A 26,828-nucleotide genomic window follows, 5' to 3' on the forward strand; every position below is an offset into this window, starting at 1 on the left:
TGTGTAAATGTACATGTTAGACGATGTAGTGGTCAGAATGTACCAATTGTAGCACGCACTGATGTTTCGTGCTCTAAATCAGGACTGAAAATCTGTAACCCCCTAAAAATATGCAGATGTATGAACGTCTATTGTCTTTTGCTGAAGGCATTGCTGTTCCATGGTGAGGAATGTTGCATGGAGCGTGAAATAGTTTCATAAAGCTTTAGGGAGGAGGTGTGTTTGATTCATAACTGTATCATATCTGAAATGAGGGTGCTATTTCAACCGTGTTTTTTTTTTTTTTTTTTTGATGCCATCTGCTGTTTAGATGCCGAAATGTAGGAATCTACATATCTCAAAACTAATGAGAAACTAATGGGCCGTCACAAAAAGTCCATGAATATGAGCTGTGACATTACGTGGAAGCAAACGATCCTGCATGCGGTGACATGTTTTGTTTCCCATTACACAAATGCCTTTTTCTTTTTCGATGAGCGCAGTTTCTTTCCCCACCCAACCAACTTGAAAATCACTTCAACCTGTACACAGATTGTTGTACTGAAAACTTTTTCTTTCATCATTTACAGTGGAATCTGCCTCAGTTCATATGTCTGTTTACTACTACTTTTTAACTAATGATCAAACATTTGCAAAAAATGCATGGCCTACAACCTTGCGAATGTCAAAGAAAACCCACCTGTTTGCACTTCTGGCGTGATGCGACTTTTCTGGACTTGAACAGTGATGTTCTGGCCCTATTGAAACTTGAATGTTATTCAAAACATCTCGCCTGGTTTATTGCTTTTCTGAAGCATTTCAAGGGTCTTTGTTACAGATTACAGACACAAAATTGAATATGTCCTCTCTGGCCATTTCAATGGCAAAATCGTAGATGCACCAACCAGTGCTCATAAAAACATGTGCTCCTCAGCTGCAAGCAATAAAACTTGGAATGCTTACCCGCGAGGCTTATAGTTTTCCTCCACTCCATACACGTCATGGTGCTGTTTCTTGTTCATGCTCAAAAGAGGCAGTCTCAAAACTTTTTGATTGACTCTCATATGTACAGAGGCCGGGCTAAAAAAAAAAAAGTCCCCTCGGGGATTAATAAAGTAAATACCATACCATACCATAGCTGTTTCCCCCTGTCTTTGTGCTCAAGCTAAGTCAGACTAGCTGTAGTCTTAAATTTAACAAACAGGCATAAGTGTTAATCTGTAACTCAACTACATGGATTTCCCAAAACTATTTCTGCAAACCACTTAAATAAAAAAAAAAAAATGTCATTGTTAACTCAGCCGTGTTTGTTTACTGCTGCATCACCACTCTTGAACCGTTAAATTTGCTTGTGTGTGGGCCACAAATTGGGTGCATGTTTTGACCTGAGTTGATATTCTCTGTGCAGACGGACTGCTCCAGCGACAGCGAGAGCGAAGACAACTTCATCGTCGTCCCTCCACGAGACCACCTCGGCCTGGCCATATTCTCCATGCTCTGCTGTTTCTGGCCTTTGGGGATTGCAGCCTTTTACTTCTCACAGGGGGTGAGGCCACACTCCCACACACAGACACACACACACACACGCACACACACACACACACACACACACACACACACACACACACACACACACACACACACACACACACACACACACACACACACACACACACACACACACACACACAAAGGCCACACAGACACACATATAAACACAGACAAGTAATGCACACACCCTCAAAGTTGTGGTCTGTCACACATGAAAGACGCAACATCTGTTTGTCAAGGACTAACATTGACTTCATCCCCCTTAACCACACACACACACACACACACACGCGCGCGCGCACGCACGCACACACACACATACACACACATTCACAGTCCGGATTTATGTATTACTCATTACCAAAAGATTAAGAGCTATTGCACATAACAATTTTTTTTTTTTTTTTAAAAGGACTGACAGCTGCCTCTCTTAATGCAAGGCCAATTTTTACTGAGCTACACGTCAATAACTCAAGGCCAATCTGTAATGGCTGCTTGATGCTCTGTAAAGAGGCTAAGAGCCTCGTTTAGGAAGAATATATGAATCACTTTCAAGATTTTATCTGTAAACTCCAAAAAAGGAGGTATCCATAATACAAAGGTGAGAGAGCCTTTGAACTGGTGGCATTTGAATATGAACCCAATTAAAGGTGTGCAGACATATTAAAGATGGTGAGAGAAAGATTAAACCACTGGCTGAGCTGTAGCTTAAGTACATCAAATTTGAGAGAGAAAATGCATGAAAACACAGTAAAACATGTTTAAAAAAAAAAAAAAAATTGCATTGAAAAATAACTGTATAATCTGTGTTTATTTATCTTTCTGACTTTCATGCACAAAAATATACCGTTTTTTTTTTTAATGTTATCAATGTCAAAGAATTAAATTTTTGGGGGTAAAATATTGCATCTTAAATCCTGAGCATGGGAGTTAGATCAATTACTGGGTTTTAGGTTGACGGCATTATACGTTAGGCTCTTGAAAATTATATTTCTTGCCAGAGATAGCGTTTGACATTGATGTAAAGATGATATTTTACATGTTCGTGACCTGAAAACTAACATCATGTGTCGATGAGTGCATGTTTACTGCCTCTGCTCTCCTTTAATGTCAGAAAATACTCACCGAGGTGCGCTGCAACCGCTGAGAAATCCATTTCTAATATGTGCCGATCTGTCATTAGCTGCTATTTCCAACAAGAACATGTGTTGTTTTTAAAGTGCAGCATGTCAAAGAATGACAAGGCAGTCAGTTCTGAAGCTGTGTTCTCGTCAGTAACATCATCAAATGGCACATAATAGGTGTTCAGTGGATTCCAGACGGATTTCCTCCCTCTTTTCAGTTCTGTAAGTGACGACGCTGATGGTGGCGTGTCAAACAAAGAGCACGGCGATCGCCTCTTTTCTTGTTACTGATCAATTCTATTCTGTGCATCATTACCATTGTATAAGGCAAAAACAAAAACAAATGAAAGGGTCATCAGTAGCACACACACATGCAGTGTATGTTTAGGAGCAAACACACACACACTGTTCACACCACACATATGCTTCAGACGGACGAGCTTATCAGTAAATTGCTCTGCCTTTGACTATGAATTCTTATCAAAAGCTCGAGCGTTTAGCTGTCTTATCTGTGGGCGCAAGTAGTCCAAGCCAGTCAGTGAATTATCTTGTCAGGAGCTAATTTGATTCTTCCTGCGTAATTATGGGGAAGTGATGGCTGTGTTTAGGGATGAATGGTTTTTCTGCCAATCTCCCTCCTTTCGAAGGTACCGTCCAGAAGAGCTGTCAGGAGAAGATATGGAAGGAGTCTGGGATCGCTTAATTTTATAGCTCAATAACCCACTTCACTGCCCTTCATTCCATTCAGTTGTTCAGGAAGACCCCACCCCACCCACCCCGCCCCCCATGCTAACTAAATGATGTAATTCTATAGAAGTTAGTGGGATGATATTGAACATTTTTAGCAGCACACAGGCTTCTATTTTTTTTTTTTTTATATAGAATCATATGGTCATGGCTATGCAAGCAGTCCAGACCAAGCAACAGGGAGAGCAGAGAGCATTTTCCTCATAGACTGTATATAAAAATGGACGTCGTCTCCAGATCAGAAAATTTAAGCCAATGTGGAAGTGCCATAAAACACAATACCACTGAGGGCCACTAGGGGCTGACTCCAAAAAGCGTCAACTTGTCTCTCTTGTTTCCACAAGTTAATTTGGTGTTGTTCACTAAGTTCTTAGCCTCATCCACCCTTCACTAAGATGTCACAATGGGTTGCCACCTGGGTTTCTGTTCGAAAAATTACTCAGAGGCTTGGTTCAAAATCAAACATATTGGACATTTATTCTTGCAAGAAGGAGCAAATACATGTACACTCAAAGAAGGATGCCGAGCATTGCTCAACGTCACTCCTCTGTAGGGCAGCTTTATACAGTGTGACAAACAATAGACCGTCACCCCCATTTCCTTTGTATCTGCTTTCGTATGGTAATGTTGATTAGATTTGCAGGTCACAAGGACCTGAACACAGGACACAGGGGGAGTTGTCATTTAGATGTGGAAAGTAAAACAAAAAGGAATCACTTGCAAATAAGAGAGAAACAAAAGAAACTTTTCGGAGCCTGCTTGACAAGAAACTTTCCGGAGCCACAATGCAAACAAGAAGAGACAATCTTTTTCTTTACATCAGTTCCCCCGAGCTTAACATCATATGTAAAGTCTGTCACAATGATATGGTTGGTAAATCTGCCTAATATACATAATTAACATAAAACACCATAACTCCACCCCAAAACTTTAAACTGTTTTTTCTTCAGCTTTAGTGGGTTTGTTGTCACTGTTCTCTGCCTTTGTAGGAAGTGAGAGTAGATGGAATGTAAGATTTGACAAGGGCAGCTGGAATAAAATGAAATGATATCGCATTAGCTTCCCCATTTACTCTGAGGACATTTACAAACAAACAGGTTAGTGACTGTAATGGAGTCTGTGGACGGCTGATCAATAGTGTTTTTGTTCCCACTGGAAGGTCAGACCTGGAGAGCTGCTGGCTTCCCAAGGAGAGGAATTGAGTGAGCGCGTCACCAAACACACAAGCACAGAAATAAACATGCATTCCTATCCTGCTTTAAATTGTTTGTTTACCAAAGACAGCATCTTTAATTCTGTATAATGTCTTTATTGTAAATAGTGATGCTGAGCTTCAGGATTTTGTGTTAACCGACCACGACCACGAATACCTGAGGAAAATTAGCTTTGAGCATTTGATTGGAAAGGGAAATTCAGTTTCAATTATTGCCACTAATAGGTTGAGTGTTTTGTTTCGAGATGGTGATCATTTTTTGTTTCTCTCAGCTCTGAGACATCTGTGATGGAAAGTGTAGAGTTGAGCAGCAATTCCTTTCATGATTATGCAAATAGGACTCCCCTGAAGTTATCTTATGACATACAAGTCATCATAATGAATGAGCTGATTATTGTGAAACAGTTTATGTATTTGTGTGTGAAGGAGGTTGAGGGACATACATAAAGAAAGGGAGAGAGATTCTAGGCTTTATTTGTTGTTTATTTGGAAGAAAAACCTGTTAAGTGTACTGAATTGACTTCCGAGAGCGCATCTCAGTGTGAGTCTCCGTGCAGCTCAGGCAGAGATGTTATCTTTTTCTCTATGACACCACATTTCAATCATTTTGTCAAGGTTGTGCAGATAAAGCCTTAAATGCTTCTCAGTATTTTCCCTTCAAGGGTATTCAAGGAAAAAAAATCCTCACATTGACATATACGGTGCATTATAAAGAGCTCAACCTGCTATTGTCATCTGCTGTGTCCACATTACAGTTTATTTCTATTTGCCTTTCAGAGTCCTTTGCCTCAGGGAGGACCACAACATGCCTTCATTTGAGTTTTTAATGATCAATCATTACGAGTGTATTTACCAAATGCATCCACTGAGGAAATGAAACAACAAGCATCTGTCCTTCAACCCTGTGGAGACAACTGTCCACTGTTATATTTCTTCATATAAATTTCACTCTTCCCTTGCTTGGGTGGGGTAAAGGAGAATGTGCTTTGTCTCGTTTTGAAAGGAAATCCAAACCTAATTTCCCATAAAACCTTCATAATGCTGCTTTTGTTTCAATAATTACTGCATTGACATGGAAGCTAAAGGCCCTGCCTTGAATACATATTCCTTTGTCTAGATTTGCTAGCTGACCTTTCAACACATTCTTCTAAAGTCTCTCTCTCTCTCTCTCTCTCTCTCTCTCTCTCTCTCTCTCTCTCTCTCTCTCTCTCTCTCTCTCTCTCTCTCCCTCTAATCTGCCTCTCTTTGTCCTGGCCTATTAAGCATTGTCTTCAAAAACCTTCCTGGAGCTATTAAAACACTTGGTCCACTGTGTACCTTCCCTATGCTCAGTTTTTTTTTCTTTTTCAGCAGTAATGAACAAACTTGATGAATGGTGAATTTAGTTTTTCATGTGCACTTTATATATATATATTATTCAATGGATAAAAGTGAGTTCTGCTAGAAAATCATGATTTTGCGATCGCAATAGTTCATGCAAATTCAACCAATATTTGTAGGAGCTTTCCATTTTTCAAAATGCCTGTGATTTTTCTGCAATAAATGTACTCAATAGAAGCTCAACGGAAGGCATTACAGGACAAAGTAAGCAAAGTATCAACAAACATAACTCCTCCACTCTCATCATCAAAACAAACCACATACCAGTTGACTAGAAAAAAAATAGCAAAACTAGAAATGATAGGGTTTATGGGAAATGTGGTCTTACCATTAAAATTAGGCTACCAATCATCACACTTCCCTTTGTCTGTCAATAATACAATCATGTTAAATTTTAGTTTTACCGCCATATTTTGCACTTCATTTTTGTACGCAGTTTTACAAATCTGATCTTGTTTAAATAAATGTCTAAAAAATGACTCCATGAGACAACCATACTGAAGAACTATTCATCCCATTACCATAACAAACCTCTTGCAATGACTATGTGGCAGATATCCAGTGGTGCTTTTGAAGCAAATGGAGGAAATACAGAAACTAAATTAGCAGATTTTGCAGAAGTACATGTCATCTCTATCTTTTTTTTATTCTAATATTAGTGGCCAGTCAATGCCATTTTATTTTCATTTACCTGAATTGAATGATTTTATAACATTGAGAAACTGCAAACAAAAAGATCCAGAACTCCAAGCCAAGCAGGGAGGGGTATCGTTCATTGTCTGTCGCAGCTGCTCTGCCGGTTTGCATGACTGTCGTGCAAATGAACAGAGAGTATGAATAATACAGTGTTTCAGTCAGGAGAGGCTGATAAAGAAAGAGGCTTAAACAGTAATTAAATTAATTTATCCGACTTAGTTTGCACAAAAGGGAAAGTTGAACGAATATGTGAGAAGTCTTAAGCAATTAGACCCCACAGTGATGTCATCATTTTGAATGGTTCCATAAGATATACAGGAAGCGCCCTCTATGGAGTTTAGACACTGGTGGTGGTGAAGAGCAATGACTAGAGAACTGGATGGATGTGAAGATCCCACCATCAGGTTTGAGGAGGATTGCATCGACCTCACACAGAAATGACGGCTGACAGCAGCAGCAGAGAAACATTGTTTTAAATGACGAAGACTGGCTCACAGAGGTCGTGATTGGTTTAGCTGAAAGAGTAAATAGCCTCAGTCATGATTGAGTTTGAAGTGGGAAGAGAGGAGAGGGGATGTAAACCGAGAAAACAAGAAGGTAGTCCTCAGCTAACTTTCACTAATTCTTATGACTCTATGAAACTTGACTTTCACTCCATTTTTTTTTTCCCCTCTTTTTTTTTTACCATCACTACTTTTGGGAAGTACAAATATACAATATAGTTGATTCATAATAGTTTTAAATCAGTCCGTTAGTTTTTCATTTAGTTTGTTTTGGACAGGATCACAGATAAAGAAAAAAAGTAAGCTGGAAATTTTGGTCTCTTCCAAGTAGCAACCCACTGTGATGTCACACCCTGGTTTGTGAACTGCCGTTTTGAGGCCTTCAGTCTGCATGTTGGCCATCGCCATATTGGCTTTTTGCTGGCAATAGGGTTGTATTAATTAAGTTGATGCTGTTTGAATGGGAGTCAATGCAGAGGTTTTCTTTTTAGCCATCCCTAGTGGCTCTCGGTGGGATTACACTTTTGCAGTCCTGGAGTCTATGTCCATTTGTATATACAGTCCATTGTCTTTCCCGTCTGTTTTGTCTCTGGCTTTCCCTTCGGTTATTGATGCCGACCGCACCTAAGAAAGGAAGAAGCCACAGGGCTAGGTAGCTGGACCAGCTGGCTTTTCTCAATGAGAAGAAGGGATGGCTCGATTGCAGAATCCTCCAAGATTTCTGTTGTGACGAGCAAAGCTTGCCGCAAAGGAATCTCATTTGAGCCACTTTGATCCACAGTCTCTGAGCTCCTGAGCAAAAGTTGAAGGTGAAAACAAGTATAGCGCTTGTATGGAGACTTGCTTCGGTGTTTAGTTTTCTACTCACCGCCACTGTCAGATCCAAACTCCACATCAATGCAGATGCTGCATCTAACTGAGCAGGCTCAGTTGTCCATAAGAAATGGAACCTCATCTACTTGGAGCTGTGGCTCACCTCCAAAATGAAAGGGACAGGCTTTTATAAGAGAGGGAGGCACTGACCCCGAGGCCAACCTCATCATATTCACACACATTGCACATCAGGGCCGTCATTATTAAAATGAATCCAAGAATAATGAAGGTCATTTCACACATCCACATACTACATTTCAAAATTGTGCTGGCATAAATTCAGCACAATTTCCTGACCGATGTGTACAGGCACAATAAATTATAGTTGTGCTCTAGCAACATGTGGAGTCGTTGACTCCGCTGAATCTCATCAACCAGGAATAAACTAATAGATAAATATGGAGCCGCATTGTAATATAACAGAACACAATTAAGTTTGGGGGAAGACAATAGAGATGGAAAATAGAAAAGCCAACACAAAGTATAAATGTAACGTGCTTGTAGAGATCAAATCTACATCTAGTTTTGCAGCCCAAAACTTTAGTGTTTTGGTTAATTCGTAATTCTCTCGTGTGTTGTTTCCATCCACAGCAGGCTATTGTTTTCAGTAAACACTATACACCGATGGTAGACTACTTGCCAAGTGCCAAAAATCAAACACACAGTGAGCAATTAGCTGATGGACATCTCAAGAGTTGTTGAAGAGCAAAAAAGGAGCAGAGAGGAGAGTGAAAACTGGTCAGACACCAAGTCTCCAAATGAGTTATAATATGATATAATGTGTCTGCTATGTGTCAATGTGTCTGCTTGCTCTGTTGGCAGGAAATATTTTGCTGTCAAGTTAGACATCAGGCCATATGGTGCATGACAAACGTGATTTTGAGGTTGTCATGGTGTTCTGCCTTCTTCCCAAAACAACGAAGAACTCAACAACACAAAAAATGACAGCAGCCTTTAAATCATATATTTATTATTCATGGATACTTTGGGTTTTGCCTAAAGTTACACATTAATATCAAATCTTGCATTCAAAATTTCATAATCACACCGTATGTAAACATTAAAGGCCCCATATTATGTAAATTCAGATTTTCATTTCTTTTGTATTTTAAAGCAGATTGAAGTGCTCTATACATAGTGTCAAAACGCTCAGTCCATGGAGAAATGTGCTTGTATATAGCAACAGTGCTGTTTGGGCTTATGTAAATTTGTGATGTCACAAACTCACACTCATTTCATATGCCCTTAGCACAGCCCACTGTTTAACCCTTTATGTAGAAGCAACCATCAAGCGATCTTTCCCTCACAAAGCTAGCAAACTACAAGACCAAAGAAAACTGATGGTTGGCCTGAGTGTGTGTCACTTGTGAAAGAGTCAGCCAATCAGAAGGAAGATTTATTTATATCATTGCGCCATAAACACACAGACACAAAAACAGCCTGTTATTGGTAGAGCTACATTTTTTGTAATGGTTTTTAGTACTTAGAACCACAAAAATATAAAATAAAACACCAGAAAAGTTTAAAATATGGAACCTTTAATGAACCTTTTCAGTATTTTACATGGGAATTATATACTGTGTCAGACTAGAATATAAACAATTCCTTCATTAGTTAGAAATGACCAATTACTTATACGTGTTAAATGAGTATCTTTTATTATTATTCAGTGTTCTGATTGATTCTTCTTTTGTTGTGTGAGCCTGAGCAGCTGTGGCTCGGTGCCTTTTTCAAGCAACAACAAGAAAGTTCTCAGACACTGAAACAGCAGGGCAAAGGGCCACTGAAATAACAAGTCTGCAAGAAAAACATTGCGACTGTGCTCTTGTTGATGAGCCTGAAACAACTGTTGAGAAAGATTTTGAGTTCAGATAATTAAAAACAACAGGCAGGGTTTTGGTTTTTAGTGTTACCGTTGTTGTTGTTGTTGTTGTTGTTGTTTTGGTTTTTCACTTCTAACATCAGAACATTGGATGCACATAGAGTCATGTCAGAGAGGAAAATACATTTTGTACCATTTCAGGACTCCTATTTAATTGATGCTAATGTAATTTACGGTGTTTCACTGGCTGCTGTTTAGCAAGAAAGATGTCAGTTGTTGTTACTGTGTTCAGTGACTCACACTACAGGAAGCCACTGTTGTTTAAACCGAATAGGTAACACAACACCACAGAGAGGAGCTATATGTGTCTATAAAGGGATGTAAAGATGCACTGTACCCTTTATTACATGGTAACTGGGTCATGGCAGTAGGGGTTGCTACCTGTAAACAAATATATAAAAAGCCTTCATGCAACAAAGCAATGTGAGCAAACAAAGAACTGTCTTTTTTAGCCTGTTTATTTCTTTAAAGCGTACAATGGTTGTATACAAATATTTATATCCAGAGCTTTTTTTAATTATTAATTTAATGACAAATTATGACAAATCTGCTTTCCTCATATGTCGTTTGTCATTCAGTGCTTGCAGTTGAGATGACCATAACCTTCAATCCTTGACATTTTCACACTAATGGCTATTTTTTTTAGTCCTGCCATGCATGATGTGCTCTCCTTAGTTTTGCCAAGCTGCTCGGTCAATCCTCCAATTCCTTTTTTTCATTACACTGCCACAGAAATATGTAATTCATTTTTATTTTTCTTTAGACGTCTCTCCCTCTCTGTTGAGGTTCCTCCAAACAGTATCTGGCTCTTCACTTTCTTCTTTTCCTGCATTTTCTCTCTTTTACAGACCACCAAGGCGGTGAACAAAGGTGACTTCCCACTGGCTAACATCGCCTCCCGAAGGGCTTTGTTCCTAGCCGCGCTCTCCATCACTATAGGCACCGGTGTGTATGTAGGGGTGGTGGTAGCACTCATTGCCTACCTCTCGAAACCAGGACACATATAACAGTCGCACCTTCCTTCCACACACCTCCGGGGAGCACAGGAGGGAGCAACCGCCTCTGGGGAACGCCATTGGTCCTGCAGACTTCGAGAAAAGTTTTTAGAGGATGTACAGTCTTGTTTTTTTTCCCTCCACCTTCTTTTCTTTTCCAGCCTTCTCTCCCTACAGGCCCTCTGTCAGACAAGATTATCCACAGTGACTGCAGAGAGGTCAAGCTGGAGGGCGAGAAGAGGGGGATTGGGAATAGATAAACTCTTTTTTGGGGGGTTGTTGAGACAGAGGGTTTGAGGAATGGAAGTATTCCATGTTGGAGCCCAGTTTTCATCCTATTGACTAAATGTTGGCTTCCTACTTTTTTGACTGTTATTTGGTTTTCAACATCGATACAGAAACTTTAAAGACACAAAACTGAGACAATAACTCAATCGATTATCAATGAGCCGAGGATGAGGAAGGTTAAAAATCAACACAAAGTCACTCACAAACTTAAACCAACACTATGCTGTTGTTACATGAGCTGCCGTTAAATTTGGATCTTCTCTGTGGAGTCTTGCCATCTGTAATCTCAGTTTGACACCCAGGACTGTCTTAAATAGACTGTGATCTGCCCTCATCAACTCAAAATACCAGGACTATATTCTGTCTCTGAGCTGACTGCCTCACAGTATAAAACAAAAAATGCAAGGCCACATCCACAGTTTCTTAAATAATAACGAAGCATGGCTTTTGTTTGCGGAGAAACATAAAAAAAAAAAAAAACAGGACTATTGAAAAGTTTAATCAAAGAATACTGCTCTGAAAGGTGGAAGATATGATTAAACATTATCAAGAAGAGAGATTGTTTCTTTCTCATTAAAATATCTGCACTGGCATGAATTACAAGAATCTCAACGGAGTCTCAGACCTGTAGTTTTCGTCGGAGAAGGTGTCCATCCATCAGAAATGTGCCCCACGAACAACCAAGAACTCACAAAATCTGCACATGTAGATATGGTTTGCCTCCATAAATGCAAATGTGCTTCATTTTTTATGTTTGTCTTTAAGTGTTCCCTGCTGTCTAAAGGCATCTTCATTAATCCTGCTTTAAGGAATGTTTATTTATCGCTTTTGGGGTAAAGTACACGTGAGGTGAGGAGATGGTCACAAATTTGGGGCAAAAGGTGTTCGGTTTCTCCAGAAGAATTTGCATATCTGGCAACACGGTGTGAAATGAAGCATCAGCAGTTCACACTGTGAGGAAGTTATAAATCAGGTAGATAATGTCATTAAAAGGCACGCCTTACATATCCTCCAGGGCTGCACATATAAACAAACTGTCGCGGCCTGACAGCTTTGAATTTAGCTCCGATCAATTATTCTTTGCATGGCTCGAGCTATAGCAGCAGTACACTGCTACAGCTACGCATGATGGATTGGATTTAGAACTTCTTTTTGTCAGATCATAAAACAGCTTAAACTAAAATTGATTAGGCAGTGAAGGGGCTCATATTTTGCACAATACTTCCCCCCACATGTATCCCTCCAGCTAATAAAACAGAGGGCGTTTAATAATAATAAAGACACATTTTTTAAGAATTCTTACAAACAAATCCCTGAGTTTTTGTTTGAAGCGCTTATTGATGACCGATAATTTAGTTTGGGTTTTTATATTGTAGATTATCAGCCAGACGGTTGAAGCAGTGAAGCCTCAAGAGGTAACATTACGTGCTTCCCTGCGCAGGTCCTGCATTCGTCATACCTGACAGTTATGGTGCACAATTAGCGCCCCGTAATGGCTTTTTCTGAAGGAATGTGTATTCTCTGGAGCATAGCCCCAAAATAGCACAACCACATTAATTTCACTAATAAGATGCTTTTGGTGTCGCTGGTTGCTGTCAGACCCTGCAAGTAAACATCCATTTGCACATTGTGAACATTTTAAACTAAAACAATGTGAGTCGGTTCTGATGTGCTAATGAAGAGTGAATGTTCTTCCCATCGGCTTCATAAGGAGAAGTTTCCAGTTTGCTTTGCTTAAATAAAACTGCAGCTAAAACCAAGAGGTTTACTTTGAATCTCATTATCGATTTCCTGTATATGAGTGAAAATCCAGTCACCCTCTGAAACAGGCCATAATGAGTGCAGACTGATGTCGAGGTATTTATTTGAAGCCTTAGAATTCACCTCACTGAGTTTCTGGTCATCTGAAGAGCTGGTTGATGTTCTGTAAATGTTTGGTCTTATAGCCTCCGACCCCCTTCTGACCACTCGTCCCATCAGTAACTCATGAGCTACTGATTGTAGTGTATGCACACATCATGAGCATCACTGTCACCACAGTGAAAGACTCTTTCATCGCTCGGAGAAGGTTTTTATTGCTGATAATGATAAACAAGCTTTGTGTTATGTAGCGTGTCATTCAAATGATGTGTTTTTATCTGGCTTCTTTGGCAACCTGGTATTGTGCAATGTGTTACAACAGTACGTGAGTTTTAACGCTGTTCTTATTTCCTTCTCATTGTGATGAGCTACACATCCATGCAACAAAGACGTTTGCTGAATGCGTTCCTTAATGCCAGGGTGATGGTGATCTCTTTGTGTCGTGCTCTTAAGCTGAGTTAAAGAAGATGACTTTTTCTTTTGTTACATTTATGTTTTGTTTTTTTGTTTTTCCAATCTTGTGTGAAGGCAACATGTACATAGTGCAAATAAAGACATGTTCAAATGTAATGACAAATAAATCAGAAAGGAAAGATGACCTTTCTTAAAAGCGCTTTCCCCCCCTGTGATTTATATAACATTCAGCTCTATATGTGGACCCCCCCACAACCTGAGAGAATTGGCTGAGTAATTGAGATGCTTGAGTTGTTCTTAAAGCAAAAGCAAACACAGACTGAGTCATGGAGTGTGGGTGGGTTTGCCAGGAAGAGACAGAGGAGCAGCTGTGAAATTTGCACCGTTCTCGTTGCTGCATGGAGGAGAGAACATCTTCCTTTGTGCTGTCTCCATCATGGTTATTGAACATAAGTGCAGAGCCGCACCCTGCTCCACATTTCACACAGTGAGCAACACAGGAGCACGATCGACTGACACTCCCTACACTGTGCCTTATTATAATGATAGCAACTTTCACAAACTCATTATGTGCGTTATTATTTTGTTGTGATTACCGGTTGTGGTGCACATTACCTCCAACATTGGTTCTTAACTTTATTGTCTGACACAACCTCTACAGCTAAATCGGATGAACTCATCAATCTCTTGATTGGCATTATGCAAATATGTCCTTATGAATGGATCACAAACTGAAGTAAACTATTTCCATTATTTGATTCAGCTAACAATTTACTTGGCATATTCTTTTCTGGCTAACAATGTCCGCTGCTTATCCATTTTGAGTTTATTTTACTGCATCTGTTTTAACTGTTGGTTCATTATCTTTAGCCAAGTGTTTGAATCCATTACTTTTAACTGTTTCAACCCATTAGTTGGGCTACATTAGATAACTATTTAGAATGTTCATTCATTACTTCCAGCTATAGAACCATTTCAAAAGTTTATTGCCTTTAGCTAATTATTTAAATCAACTTTTAAATTCCTTTAATCCCTTACTTTTAACGTTCTATCCGTGTTGCATTTATTATAACAGTGTGTCTTCCTCTCTGTGTGTAATCTTTGCTACCTGGCGGGTGGCTCTTAAGAGCTGTGGTCAACTGTCCCGCCGGTTTTTAAAAGTTGTGAACATTTACAAGATGTAGTGGGAGGGGAAAAAAAACCTCCTTTCTACAGTCACTTTCGTATTCCACAGTGCATCATAGTGTTGTGTCTTTTGTTTTCACATGTCCTCTCCAAGCGACAACCAACAGTGACGTCACCAATTGCTTTGTGAAGGGCCGTTCTGAAGCCTCGAGGTCGGCATTTCAGGCGTCGCCACGTGACCATATTTGGATGTTCTTGGAAGGAGTAACACAATTCCTTGTCTTTGTATTTCTTTGTTGAATGGGAGTCTATGGAGCCAGAACCTTTTTGGAGCCAACCACCAGCAGCGGTGGTATTGCCCTCATGGCAATTCTGTATTGGCCTCACTTGTTAGACCCGGAAGCTACATCCACTGCAGTCTGTGGTTCTCTAACTGAACCTGGAAGTCTCCCTCTGCTCCCTCTTCCCCTATTTTCAGGAGAAGTTGGTGGCTTAAATAAGTTAGCTACAACCCCCTCCTCCCCCCCTTAACCATTTTTCTCCGTTAACATGAGAATATGGATTATGTAAATCATATCACAGTTCCTAATGTTTAGTTGCATTAGTCAGAAGTGCTCCCTCACAGCATCGTCTTTGGGAAGCACTGATCTACAACAATGAATAACTATTAACAAAATCCTCCCGTGAAGCAGCTAAACTCCTGTGGCTCAATCCGTCTGTGAAGGTGAAACATGGCTTTGCTGTGCCAGAGTACATACAGCAGCAGTGGGTGCGACTGGAGCACCAGCTGTGGAGAAGCTTTCATTACAGGAGGGTGAGAGTAAAGAGTGAGTCACAAGCGGACGTCTTTGTCAGTGAACACGCTGCGGCACAATAGCATGGAGATGCTCGTTGCGTCATCTGGGGTGAAAAATGCTCATCTAAAACAAAACAAGAGTATGCTCCACTTTTTTTTTTCAGTAGGATATGCTAAACAGCCGATACTCAACAGCCAACACGCAAGCAGATTGAATTAATAAGCACTATAGATCAAAAGAAGGCTGTTGTGTTTACCAGTGTTCAGTGAGTTTGTCTGGGAAAACAAGACAGTGAGCAGAAAGATATTTTTCTCGTCCTCTGGTGTTCTGTCGGATTTGTGCATAAGGATGTTCTGTTTGATTTGAGCATGAAGGATTTTATGTGCCCCTTTTAAAAATAATTTGTGATGTTACAGATACCTAAGGAAAGCTGCTACAAATAGAATCATCACAAACTTTCAGCCATTGAGGCCTTTTTTTTTTTTCTCAAAAAAGCAGCACTGGGAATCTGACTCCCCCAATTCCTCTCATCTGTTGATGCGTCATGTTTCATCATTTCAACCACCCTTTCTTGCCTGCTTTGTGGATCATGCCAAAGATTATTGTGGGAGAGAAATACGTCTGGTTTTATTTGCTCTCCTCATGTTTCTAACTGGAAGCTACAACAACATCAGACTGAAATATTTTTCTGGAAGTGCCTTTTGATTGGCTATTGTATTTTGCTAAAGGATGGTGCATTACCTTGGAAACTCCACTTTATGAGCTGTCATGCTTGCCCACACATGACAAAACCTGCAAGTCAGAGAAGTTGTGCATCTTCCAGTTATATTCGGCAGGGGGATTCAGCAAAAAGACGTGTGCAGCAGCAGCCAAACTGCGGTAAAATTTGTTTTAATTACAGTGTGCGTGCCACATGTCCCTCAAGGGCTGTTTTCTGAGTCTGACTCCTTATTTAGCTGCCATGCACTGCAGTAAACTTAAACTCTGGCAGAACTGACAGCCCTTTGAAAACAAGACAGAGACAAGAATGGAAAAAAGAGACCGAGTTTTGTGCAGGAATTCATTGTTGTCCCAGCCTACCAAAAGGAAGATTGTGGGTGTTGTACATACCCAGAGATTTTCAATTCCCTTTAAAGGTTTTTCAGGTTTTGTTTGGGGAGATAAAGTGGCTGCAAGGCACCCAAGAGGATTTAATACCAGTGAGGAAAGCTGAGGAAAATAGAAATTGAAAAACAAGCAAGAAGCTTCCTCCCACTGAGGTCATTTTATGTTATATTCCCCAACAGCTTTAAAATAGGAACCATTTTCAAATATCCACACTTAACATATTTGATTTGGAGTGGTGATGTTGCCTTAGCTTTTCACTGAATTTCATTTTTTTTTCATGAAATTGCTTAGGGTATTGAAAAGGTTTTGGACAGATTGAAATCTTAGACAAAGAGGCTGATTTAGCTTACGTGACACAGGCACTTCATAAAAATAGCACAATGAACAGGTGCTGGATTTTTAACGTACCTTATGAATTTGTAATACAAGCTTATTCAGGGGGAAAAGAGCTTAGCGGAGTGGGCACTGCCTTTCCAACTGAGAGGACTCTAGATTTCTCTAGAGCTCCGTACCATAAAAAAATTTAAAAAAATAAAAAGGCCTGCAGATGTTATGTTCTTTAAATGTTTTCTTCTTAGATGACAGTACTAGCCAGGCCCTGGGCTGTTTTGGCTTAATTTCCATAGCAGTCCCTCAGGCTACAGCTGCAGATCACAAAAGCATTTTGGTCAAGAGAAAACCCTTTTGTAGAAATGTGTTCCAACATCCAAACCGAATGATGCTGTAGCGCTTCACCTATTTCCAGTCTCTATTCTTAGACTCGACATTCTTTGTGGGTATATTTGCTTTTACTTATCTCTTTCAATAAGGAAACCTCAGTGGAAAGAAGAAAATTATGTCTCTGCTGAATAACTCGGATGAGAAGACTGCTGTATTTGTCAGTTATTCATGAGGAAATATCTATAGACTGAGAGATGTGCATCAAAATTAGCTCTATTTTAATTGGCATCAGTTAAGTAAACATCGTAGTAAATATCGAATTTGTTCAGCTTTTTAGAGCTGTAAGCGTGATTTAAGGCATCGGGAGCAATTGTTGGCAAGTCAGCTTGTTGTGAGACAAAACTTGTCTATTAGATGCCGGCATTTTGATTCAACAGAAACAGGAAAAATCCCTTTGTATTACATGTATGTTTACAGTCTGTTTCTCAGTAAAGCATTGGGACCATTGTTTACCTTGCAGCTGGAGTTTCTTTATGCAGGCTGTTGCTGAAGAGCTGGTGAATATCGCAGGGCTAGCTGAGAAGCTCTCGTACAGAGAAAAATCTCTTTTGTTCAAAAAGTGCATGCTAAACCTACTGCTGCTGCACTGCTGGGCTCCATCCGTGACTCCGCACACCTCTCAATGAGTATAGGCGGTGCATTTCCAGGAACATTCCTTTCAAATGCAATGAAATGGATGGATTGCATTTTTTTCACATAACTTCCAAATAAGGCTTTTATCTCGCTTCTGCCCTTGCCGGTTTGTCTGTAAGCAAAGGGAAAGAGAGGGGGTGAGATAGCACAAATTTTATGGATTTTCAAGTCCTCTGGAGAAAGCCAGATAGATACCTCTGTAAAGATTGATTCATCAACTCAAAAGGAAGCGAAAGGAAAAGTGGAGTCAGAGAAGGGGAAATATGAGATTGTACAGAGAAACCTGTGTACGTACAGCTATTCAAAGTTGGTCAGAGGCAGCATCCGAAGGGGAGCATATCTTTTTTGGAAGTTAAGATTAAGTCAAAGCCGGCAAAGCTTGTATCAGTGTAAATAACAGATTCATCAAATACCATTGGCCTACGAACTGCTTGAATGGATGATTTGTGAAGTCTTTGCTTTATGTCAGTATTTTGAGAAATATTCTTATTCTGAACGCATTGAGAAAGAGGTTAGCTTAGTTCAGGATAAAGACTGGGAACAGTTGGAAACTGCTAGCCTGACTCTACACATCATTTCATCTCAGTTGCTACTAACGGTTAACAAAAGTGTGATCCACATCCATTTTCAGGATTTGTTTTGATATCAGGGGTTAGAATTTGAGGTCTAATGTTGTGCAGGTGTTTTGGTGACCAGGGCAAGCCATGTTTCACAGAAGCTGGGCGAACCAACCCTGTCTTAAAGGAGAATCGTGACACAGATTGACCAAATGGATGCACTAAAGGGAACCGGATACCAGACTTAAAGATGGTGTCCATTCATTTGAATAAGTACATGAGCCAAATACGTTTTCTAGCTTCTGGTTTTGCATTAGCATTTTCTCCACTCGGGTGTAACAATGAATACCCTTGCATCTATCCATTAAAACCGATTCTGAAGTACAATTGCAAGAGTTCATGTACACAAGGTGTCTTGTGGAATCATATTAGGGAAAGCAAGTAGTTTATTTATTTTTTTCAGCTTTAATCTTGAAATATGATTTTAATTTAATAATCAACATTTCAACTTTATTCCAACAGTTTAAAACTACTACAACAAAGCTAATGAAAATCAAATCATCATCATCAGATAATAGCCAGTGGGTTAAAAGATTGCATTTTGGCAAATGCGTTCTGCCTCTTTTGCTCACCACAGGGACTGTTTACCTGCCTGCAACCAAAACACTGGTCAATATCACTTGAACTCCAAATGGGAAACATCACGCTTCCGGTACCATAATTGGTTCCCATTATTCAAGATTTTGCATTCATATGCTGCTATTATCAGTTTGTAACAGTAAAAATAATTTTAAGGATGCCACAAGGAATGATTACAGACTTAAACACTGTTAGATAATCCATGTCTCAAATACACCTGATTAGCATTCTGACACACAGAACCAAGAAAAACACACAGTCATTTTAAATCTTGCCTGGGGCCAAAGCACATCTCCTCATGTTTTAGCAGAAGAGAAAACTAATCTCTGTTTCCTCTATATTGGCTTTTGTGCATGTTCAGGGTTGTCTGCCTAATAAACATTTATGCTCCAAGCAGAGTCATGACTTTCAATGAAATTCAAAAGCTATCTTCCTCAGGACAAAGAGGGGCAGGGTGCGGATCAAACGTAATAAAATTGACGACTCAAAACACTTTGCCAAAAGTAATGCTGTGGGTGTATGGTGACAGATGCCAGTCCCCAGGAACTGCATTCAAAAGCCTGTTTTCCTTCCATATTAGTGATAAAGAAGAACCAAATTTAGACTCATCCTCGTGTCGACAAAATCAAAGCTTTTCATGCCACTGCAACAGACACACAAGACTTGATGTGTCATGTTGGGTTAAAAGGCTATTTCATTCACTGAAACATTAAAAAGGAATCAGCTTTGCAGTCAAATAGGCTTAGACCTGTCATAATGGTAGAGGTATGGCAGAGCAGCAGTTCATCAAAACCTGCAGTTTGCCCTAAGCAGTGATACACTGCAGGGGAAATATGGGCATCCGTTGCTTTTATGGCTATGCAGTGCCAATTTGCACATGTTAATTGAGAGCAATTGAATATCTACCAGGCAAAACTGACTTTTGAATGTCAAGGCTGCAAAAATATAACTCCGGATCAAGTCAAGTCAAGTCAATTATTTAGTTATTTTTCCTTTTCCAAAAATACTTTTGCAGATCTACACCTACAAGTACAGTAAGTAGTCATTAGAGTAGTGTGGGAGCCAATTAAATAGTAGACAGGTTTCTCATCCTTATGATAAATTAGTCATACAATCTCATTAAATGTGAAGAATTATAACATGCAAATCTCTCAAGAGATAAATATGTCCACTTCTGATAACTCCAGCCAGACATTTGTCACATTAATGATTCTTAAAAGGTTACAGCATTTCAGACAATTGGCATCTGAACCTCCTCGTCTTCAGTGTGCTCATGCTTGCATGTTAACAGCATCTTCGCGGCAGTTTTATTACAGTTTCTCTCTGCAGATTAGATGAGACATACAGTGGCATGCAGTGATAGGCATCACTTAATGGGAACAGTAACACTTTGAATAATGCACCAGCCACCCACACACTTGCTACTGTCATTACCTTTAACAATACAACTAGCTCTGTAGGAACATCCCTGCAGCTGCCGCCCGCAACTTCTCCTGTTCCTGCGCATTCAAGTCATAGATTTTTCTTTCAAACATCAGTCCACCTGCAGTGTTGGCAGGTTTCAGATGGCAAACTCCATTATCTCAGCTTCAAATGGTGAACCAGGACACAGAGTTTGGTAACATTGATTTTGTACCTCATATTTGTCCCTTATGAAGGTGTATTTGTCACCCTCCTAGATAATAACCCAAGAAACAAGAGGCTGCACATACACTATAAATTTGTCCAGCTGGGATAAACAATCTGGTTAAAAAAAACTGGCTAACTGCTTTGGCACAAGTCTCTTTGATTAGCAGCAGCAGTGCTCCTTTTCTAAACAAATCAAAACTCAAATTACACAAAATTCAACAATTTTGCTCGATTGTTTGAAAAAGCAAATTTCATTTCCAGTCAGACTTCCATTTTTGGAAGACATACTGTACTGTCAGTATTTGAATATCAGCAACTCAGTAAAACATCTGCGCCACAATGCCGCTTGGATCCCACAATCATGAGATTAAAGGGACGACCTAGCCTAGCTACATGAGTCAATGTGTGTAACTTGGAAAAGGGTACTGAGACTGTTTGACTTTTAAGCAAAGCAATATGTGATTGCCAACAATCAGCTTCAAACCAGAACCATTTACTCTGTTGTCTTGACCCGGCTCGAGTGATCATTCCTCAGAAAAGTCGGGAGGAGGGACAGGACCAATGTGCTGTGATTACCTTCCAACCTGACATCACGTAATTCATCCGTCAGTCTACTAGACGATATCGTGTCAGTGCCATATTTTGCCTCGCTTGGTGTGGAAAGTAAGGTGCCTTAGGTTTAGCCATCTAAAACCAATTGAATAGGATCTGGAAAAGATCATAGTTTGGGTTAAAATAAGTAATTTTAACGAAGTAACGCCATGTACTTCATGTACATAAATTACTTAATGTACATTACGTGAGTTAAAAACATTGTGTTAGTAACGTACTTGTGTTACTTGCTCATCCAAAACTCTGCAGCTCGAGTATTAACCAGAACCAAGAGCAGAGAGAACATCAGTCCAGTTCTGGCTGCTCTGAACTGGCTGCCTGTAACACACAGGGTTGACTTTAAGGTCCTCCTCCTCACATAAAAAGCTCTTAATGGGCTCAGACCGAGTTACATCGCTAACTCTCTGAATCAGAATCAGAATCAGCTTCATTGGCCAGGTATGTTTACACATACAAGGAATTTGACTCCAGTTGGAGCTTCTCTCTCTCTCTCAGCGTGCAAAAAACTAAAACAGACAGACATAAATAGACATATTATACATAAATAGACATATTATACATAAATAGACATATATACAGATAAGAAACAAATATATACATATATACACACCTAAACAATGGTACAATTGCATCTCGTGCAAATGGTGCTAATGCGGTTGGGTGTAGTGCAAAACGTCCAGTGATGTTGAAGATGTTATGTGTTGTGATGGCCTGCGGATAAAAGCAACGTGATAAAAGTGATGGAGCTGGATACTTCAGTGCATCCATAGCAGAGAAATAAAGACAGAGACTGAAAGCAATGAAGACAAGACCGAGGCCACCAAGGCCGCCTGACAGCAGGTAGTGATTTGCCGCCTTCCCACCGACTTTCACATTGTTGCCTTTGTTACTAATTGACAGTCAATTATCTCCCAATGACAGCCCTGTCCAATGGCAAGCCAGTGTGCGTGAAGGCTTTGTTGACATCCCCAGGGCACAGCCAAGTTTACAAGGCTCAACTCCAGTGACAAAACAATCATGCTTGTTGACATCCTTCCTTTCTCCCTTGAACATCAGGAAAAAAAGGCCCATTGTGTGAGTGATATCAGGGGGAAGATGGGCCCAAACTGCAGGAGGAAGAAAAATGTGCTTTTAAATGAGTAAAAGAGGCTGATTGCAGGGTGAGTGATTGTGCTTGATTATGTTTGACAAGAATGGGTAGTGATGAGGACAAAGAGAAAGAGAATGGATGTACTCCTTCTAAAATTTTAGGTCTTGCCATGTTTGAAAGTGGACTATTCAGCTGTGTTGAGTGAGAGACTAGGTTGGACAATTGTGCTGTGGGCAAAGGAATCCAGCTGTTAGGGTTATTGAAGAAAAAACTCTTATTCCAGGTCAAAGGGTGCCTGTGAAGTGTGGTGACAGCAGAATCAATGTATTGACGGTGTTGCAGCAGCAGGATCGCAGCAGTATAAAGCACACTAACACAACAAGATATCAGAGAGATTCCCAGATGTTGAGCCACAGTGAAAGTGTGTGCACGTGAGAGAGTGTGTTTCTTATGCGCAATGTATCGGTTGTGGTCCTTGAGGCAACGCTCAGGTTTCAGCAGATCTCAGCCGTTGTTGTAGATGGCTTTTTTATGCACGGCCTCATCTTCCATCATCGATGGGAACAGCTTGATAAGGGTGTGTGGTGGCTCGGTAATGAAAAGACACGCTGTGTGCTCCCAGGTAAAGAGAGCTGTCGCAAACACCCTCCAACACCTGTCCAATCAGCCCACAAGACCGAGTCTTAAATGTTTTCCATCAGTGCCACTGGTGTTCAGGAGCTCTGCGCTCACAGGGAAAGACTAGTAATTGGCTTCTGTTTGTCCTGGTCTTATCAGTGTATTACTTTCATGGATAACTTGGAACTAATTAATCGGGGTATGGAGGAAGGGATGGGATTTGCCTTTCTCTGTCGCTCTCTTTCATTTTCTTTTCATTTTCTTTCAAACACCAAATCTTCTAACAGAGTTTAGTAAGCCCTTTTGGAACAGTTGGAATACAGATATGGACTCAGAAAAGTGGTCGAGATAAACACTTTCAGTATTTCCTAATTTAAGACGCTTTGTTTTTACACACATAATCCCATGTTTTCATCTCACGCCCCTTCTGCTTTTTTTTTACGTTTACAATATGTGTCTCCCAGCTGCCCCGCAGCATTTCGCTCGCATTTCAATGCAAAATAGCAGAATTGTATACTAAAGAAATCAAGCTATTTTAAAATAATTGCTTTGATACAATCTAAGAATTTCATCTATGAATGCCCTGGGAAGTTCTTTAATGGAAAGTGACTGAGTGTTGTTAAACAATGATGCAGAATGTGCTCTCACAATCCCATTGTTTGAAAAATGTAATAAAGAGCAGCGATAGGACACAAAAAGACTCACAGCATATCCTCGAAAGAAGGCTGAAATTACTATCCCTGGTGCTTTATTATAATTTCACAAATCCCACAATTTCTTGTGATTATTAACTGAATCAAATGCATTTTTTAGGGCAATGTGTGATATATTTGATGGCTATTCTCCGTCATGTGGCTTGTCAGACTCAATCCATGTTTTGTACATTGGTGTGTTGCAATCAATATTAATGAATAACCAAAAGGAATTTTAACCTTAGCCTCGCGATCACAGTCATAACAGGTCTAAACACTGTAGAATTATTTTTCTTGTTCAGTAAATCAGACTTGCCTGTTCTTTTCCCACTGAGCTAACCCTAATAAGACACCATGACCCCGACTCCACGCTGAACCTCGGGATAGACATGTCTACTATCGCTGGATTGAACAGAAGCCCTAAAGTTGCCTTGGTAGGATGCCTCCTCTCCTGGCTATCTAAAGGCTTCACAGCCAACATACAAGCTGTTGTTTGTATAACTGTCCATAAGCTCCTGCACCATAAAATATGAACAGCTGATGGAAGCCTCTCGAAGCGGCTATAATTTCCACATAAAATGCTGAAGTACACACGAGTGATGCATTTCCCAGCATCGCGCCTTGTTGAAACTACGGGGGTAAACTGTTTGGTACAGGACATTCGGTTCAGTATGAGGTTATCTCAGTGAAATTCCACCTGGAACATTTCGGCATTGCACTCGTTCTATATCAGCTACAGTATTGCATTAGAATTAGCCTGAGCGGACAGGGTGGGTGCTGAACTCACCCTACACATTTTAATCAACCCTCCTGCACAGCCACAACCTCCTCACGTCCAACAGATCAATTGACCAGCCACCACGAAGAGCTCACGTTAAATCTATGTATGAAGCCCAAGCACGTTTTGTTTTTTTCCGGGAACAATTTCAGTAAAGTTAGTACAAGGTAAGACGGTGGTGTCCAGGGTTCTGGCCATGTCAGCGAGCTTTATACTCCAAATGATAGTAACAAAAGGATGGAGCAAAGATTACTGCTGAGGTGGTGAACCTTGTTACTGTCCAGCAGGGAAGCCTGAAGAAAACTTTCAATATCTCCACAACTGAAGATTTAGCCGTGGTGTATTATTTGCCTTTGGCTAAATGTGGGTGGTGTACTGTGTGTTGCACCATGCCATTTTTAAATGGTCGAGTTAAGTCTATATTTTACTCAGTCAACAAATCCCCCAGCCACACATTTGCACTGGGTTGACATGTTGTTCTATAACAGCAAACATGAGCACTGTAGTTTATTTTGAGTCAATCCTCCAAATACTGTACTGCAGGTTTACTGGCCAGCACACCACATAAATAACTGAAAACACTCCCCAACAAATGTACAAGCTGAAAGTCGACAGTGAAAATGACACTACTTTAAATTTATATATTTACATATAAGGGGTAAATACAGCGTCACTAATTTCTCTTGGTTTTACGTTTCTAGTCAGCGTAAATCAAATGCTATTTCCAAATAATTGCACTTGAGGGAATGCAAGCCTTACAGAGATCTTCTATTATTTAACAATCAGGGAACATATACGGGATATAAAGCTCTTTGACACATTTCTTTGGTGGTGAAATGGATCCTTGTGCTTCTGCCTAGAACGAAACGCTTCCACTACAAATCTATCACTTGACTAGCAGCCCGTGGGAGATCCGTCTTGTCATGTTTGTATTTTACCCCCTTTCTCTCTCCGCAGCCTCAGAGTGTGTGGGAGGAGTGCGTTAGAACCTTGCATTAATGCCTCGTGCTTTCAAATGGAAGCCCGTCGACTGGGGATGCACGTGTGTTTCATTTGCTTGATATCTAACTCGGAAGGAGGGATGGGAAGTGTGAGGATTAGCAGACAGACAGACAGACACACAGCGAGGAGGTCTGTCTGGCTGTGTTGACTCTGTAGGATCCCAATAGGCTCTCTGCACACGTACTTTGGGGCCAGAGGGTAGAGAGGAGGCGGCTGTTGATGTTTGAAAACATACACGTGCCGATATGTGGACTCACAGTGCCCGCTCATACTTGCACATTCGTACTTGTATTTATTAACGCCTGTATGCGCTCTATTTCGGACAACATGCTATTGAATGACTTTTTGATCATATTTCAGACGACATGCTACAGTATGAGTTTTTGGTCATATTATAGACGACATGCTATAGTATGACTTTTTAATCATATTTCAGACGACATGCTATAGTATGACTTTTTGATCATATTATAGACGACATGCTATAGTATGACTTTTTGATCATATTTCAGACGACATGCTATAGTATGACTTTTTGATCATATTTCAGACGACATGCTATAGTATGAGTTTTTGGTCATATTTTAGACGACATGCTATAGTATGACTTTTTGATCATATTTTAGACGACATGCTATAGTATGACTTTTTGGTCATATTTTAGACGACATGTTATTGTATGACTTTTTGATCATATTTCAGACGACATGCTATAGTATGACTTTTTGATCATATTTCAGACGACATGCTATAGTATGACTTTTTGATCATATTTTAGACGACATGCTATAGTATGACTTTTTGATCATATTTCAGACGACATGCTATAGTATGACTTTTTGATTTTTGATCATATTTCAGACGACATGCTATAGTATGACTTTTTGGTCATATTTTAGACGACATGCTATAGTATGACTTTTTGATCATATTTTAGACGACATGCTATAGTATGACTTTTTGATCATATTTCAGACGACATGCTATAGTATGACTTTTTGATCATATTTCAGACGACATGCTATAGTATGAGTTTTTGATCATATTTCAGACGACATGCTATAGTATGAGTTTTTGGTCATATTTTAGACGACATGCTATAGTATGACTTTTTGATCATATTTCAGACGACATGCTATAGTATGACTTTTTGATCATATTTCAGACGACATGCTATAGTATGACTTTTTGATCATATTTTAGACGACATGCTATAGTATGACTTTTTGATCATATTTTAGACGACATGCTATAGTATGACTTTTTTGTCATATTTCGGACGACATGCTATAGTATGACTTTTTGATCATATTTCAGACGACAT

At 39.9% G+C, this 26,828-nt stretch overlaps 1 protein-coding gene across 1 annotated transcript in view; it reads left to right on the forward strand.

The window, feature by feature from the left end:
* Positions 1-13,704, forward strand: part of syndig1l (synapse differentiation inducing 1-like) — a 37,326-nt gene extending 23,622 nt beyond the window's left edge. The window contains exons 3-4 of the mRNA XM_069714382.1: positions 1,388-1,525; positions 10,797-13,704. Coding sequence (XP_069570483.1) covers positions 1,388-1,525; positions 10,797-10,955 — 297 coding nt within the window. The 3' untranslated portion in view covers positions 10,956-13,704. The remainder of the gene's footprint in view (positions 1-1,387; positions 1,526-10,796) is intronic.
* Positions 13,705-26,828: the final 13,124 nt, after the last annotated feature.

Source organism: Brachyistius frenatus, unplaced genomic scaffold (genome assembly GCF_029030835.1).
Source record: "Brachyistius frenatus isolate BFR_SWC_R1_liver_20210118 unplaced genomic scaffold, ASM2903083v1 Contig_130, whole genome shotgun sequence".
In the NCBI taxonomy this organism is placed as follows: domain Eukaryota; kingdom Metazoa; phylum Chordata; class Actinopteri; family Embiotocidae; genus Brachyistius; species Brachyistius frenatus.